Consider the following 2,333-nt stretch of genomic DNA (forward strand, 5'->3'; position numbering starts at 1 on the left):
ACCAGCAGATGGCATAATGGTTATGTCACTGGACTCCCAGTGGACATAACCAGTGTACTTAGCCAACCACGTTCAAGTCCTGGACCCGGCAGCTTAAAACTCATGCCAGGTGCATGTGCACGTATGCCCAAAATCCCGAGAGGAGAATGGAGGAACTGCTGTGTAGCCATTCCCCTGGGTGGGGTGATTTCTTGCTTTCTGTCTCTCTGCCTCTCTGGCAAGTGCATGCACCCAGTAGCAAAAATCTCTCAAAAAAACCCCCTCTTTCACACACACACACACACTAGTAGAGTGTTACTACTAATATCCTATTTTGCGCTTTTTGGATTTTTTTGCTGTTGTTCTAACATAATCAAAAAAAGTAACAATTTCTGTGACATTCACGAAGTAAAATAAATATCAGTTTGTCTACATTTGAAGTTGGACAACATCAGTGCAAAGTCACTGAGCTTCAGAGTACTCAGTGGTTCTTGGTAAAGCCATGATCATCCACAGGAAAAAATGAAATCTTAAAATGTTTAATGAGATCAAACACTTATCATTTTACTATACAAAGAGCCTAACCCACCAAATGAAATTTAAAAACAGACATTTTTTGATTAAGCTGATTAACATTTTTTGCTTATTACTTGAAATGTACTTTTCCCCTCTAATCCATAAAACACAAAACAAACTTCTTTTAAGGTTTGTAGTTTTTCTTCAGAATTCATCCAAAGAAGTTTAAATGAAAAATGATAAGTGAAAGTGATTTCCCTTTATATATATATATAATTTAAAGAATGAAACTTTAAGCAAAATTGAATGAAAATAAAAACCAAAGCCATTATTTAATGACAATATGGTAGGCAAGAGGCACACATTCCCAGGTGAGTTTTAATTTTGTCTTCTCTAAGTCATTCAGAAATTAAAGGCAAGTGAGATTCTTTTAAGTACACAATTTACAAATGTGGAAACAGTAATCACTGTCATGATTATTTTATATTCTCTCTTAAAAGCGGCTCTAAAAGTAGTGTGCGGGTTCACAGAACGACGACTTTTAAGTTGCCGGCACTGAAACACTAGGTTCAAATATGGACAAATGTGCTATATTTGATTGAAATCGTCTGGGTACCTTGGCTTTTGATGTTTTATTCTGGTTTTCAGGCAGAAAGCGCATGATTTCATTATATACAACAGGTTGATTCAAAGTACAGCACTCATAGCGGTGAAGGCAGTTCTATGTGCGTACACAATGGCTTTATATAACAAATACATGTGCCATTAAAATAGTCATATGGAACAACACAATTTAAAACATTCCACCTCATGCTTTAGATTGCCAAACCCCAACCTCTTAGTCCTTTCTGGTGATGACATAATCTATTTGCTTAAAGGTAAAACCTCCTGATACTATCCACTGTACTACAGATAATAGACCATATCCATCTAGGAGATAAAATGTAATGGATACAAAGGGAAGATGGGATAGATTCAACTCTATGAAATTTGGCTTTTATTCGATGACAAATATCTGCTTCTACCCAGGGTCATTCCGACTTCAGTGTGAACGCTATACTATAAGCCAGAATTTACTTCCTGTGTTATTTTATTAGATTTTCAAATTTAAAGTGGTTTTGACCCAAAATATATACCTATACCTTAAAAGAAAAAACAAAAAACAAAGAAAAGTCAATATAATCAGCATGAGCTTTTTTACCACTTCACTTTACAATCCATGTTTTTCCCAGCATTTTACTTTCATCTCTCTTACTTTCATAGCAAATTTTCCAGACTATGTCTTCTGGACTAATCAGTGGTGGAACCTGAACCTCAGACACTATTTTGAAGAAGTGTAGAGTAAATGATTTTGGTAATCTGTAAGACAGCTGCATGCAGTGTGTACTGTATTATAACAGCACCAAAGCCTTTATAAAAACCAAGCACCCCCTCCTCCTGCTTTATAGTATTGATACAGTCTCTCATCCCCTCATACTGTGTGTTAATTGGAAGCACTTCATAGCCAAGGTCTGTATTGTCAATGATTGTGCGTGTCCCTTGAATGTGCAGGCGGTGCAAAACTGTTTCCAGTGGGTAAAGTATGATGTCAGAGCAAAGACTGGCAGCAAAGTTAGCGATAAGTTCTGGGAAATAAGCATCCAACATACTCTGCACGGGGCTAGTGCTCTCAGCTAGGTGGCTATTGTAAGTCTTTCTCTTTAGAATGAGTAGGACAAACTTCTGAATGATTGAGCTGATGATGTAATGAAGAACTCCATGCAGCACCGTGGGGAAGATCAAGGAAAGAAGTGGAAGAAGTCGTTTGCTATGAGGCACTCCCAAGCCTATCACTCTTC

General features: G+C 37.2%; 1 protein-coding gene across 1 annotated transcript in view; it reads right to left on the minus strand.

Moving 5' to 3' along the window:
- The window catches only part of SLC25A46 (solute carrier family 25 member 46), a gene marked incomplete at its 5' end in the record, with an annotated part of 28,895 nt that overhangs the window by 2,296 nt on the left and 24,266 nt on the right, over positions 1 to 2,333 (minus strand). The window contains 1 exon segment of the mRNA XM_027765402.1: positions 1,573 to 1,577. Coding sequence (XP_027621203.1) covers positions 1,573 to 1,577 — 5 coding nt within the window.

Source organism: Tupaia chinensis, unplaced genomic scaffold (assembly GCF_000334495.1).
Source record: "Tupaia chinensis unplaced genomic scaffold, TupChi_1.0 Scaffold138235_1, whole genome shotgun sequence".
In the NCBI taxonomy this organism is placed as follows: Eukaryota; Metazoa; Chordata; class Mammalia; order Scandentia; family Tupaiidae; genus Tupaia; species Tupaia belangeri.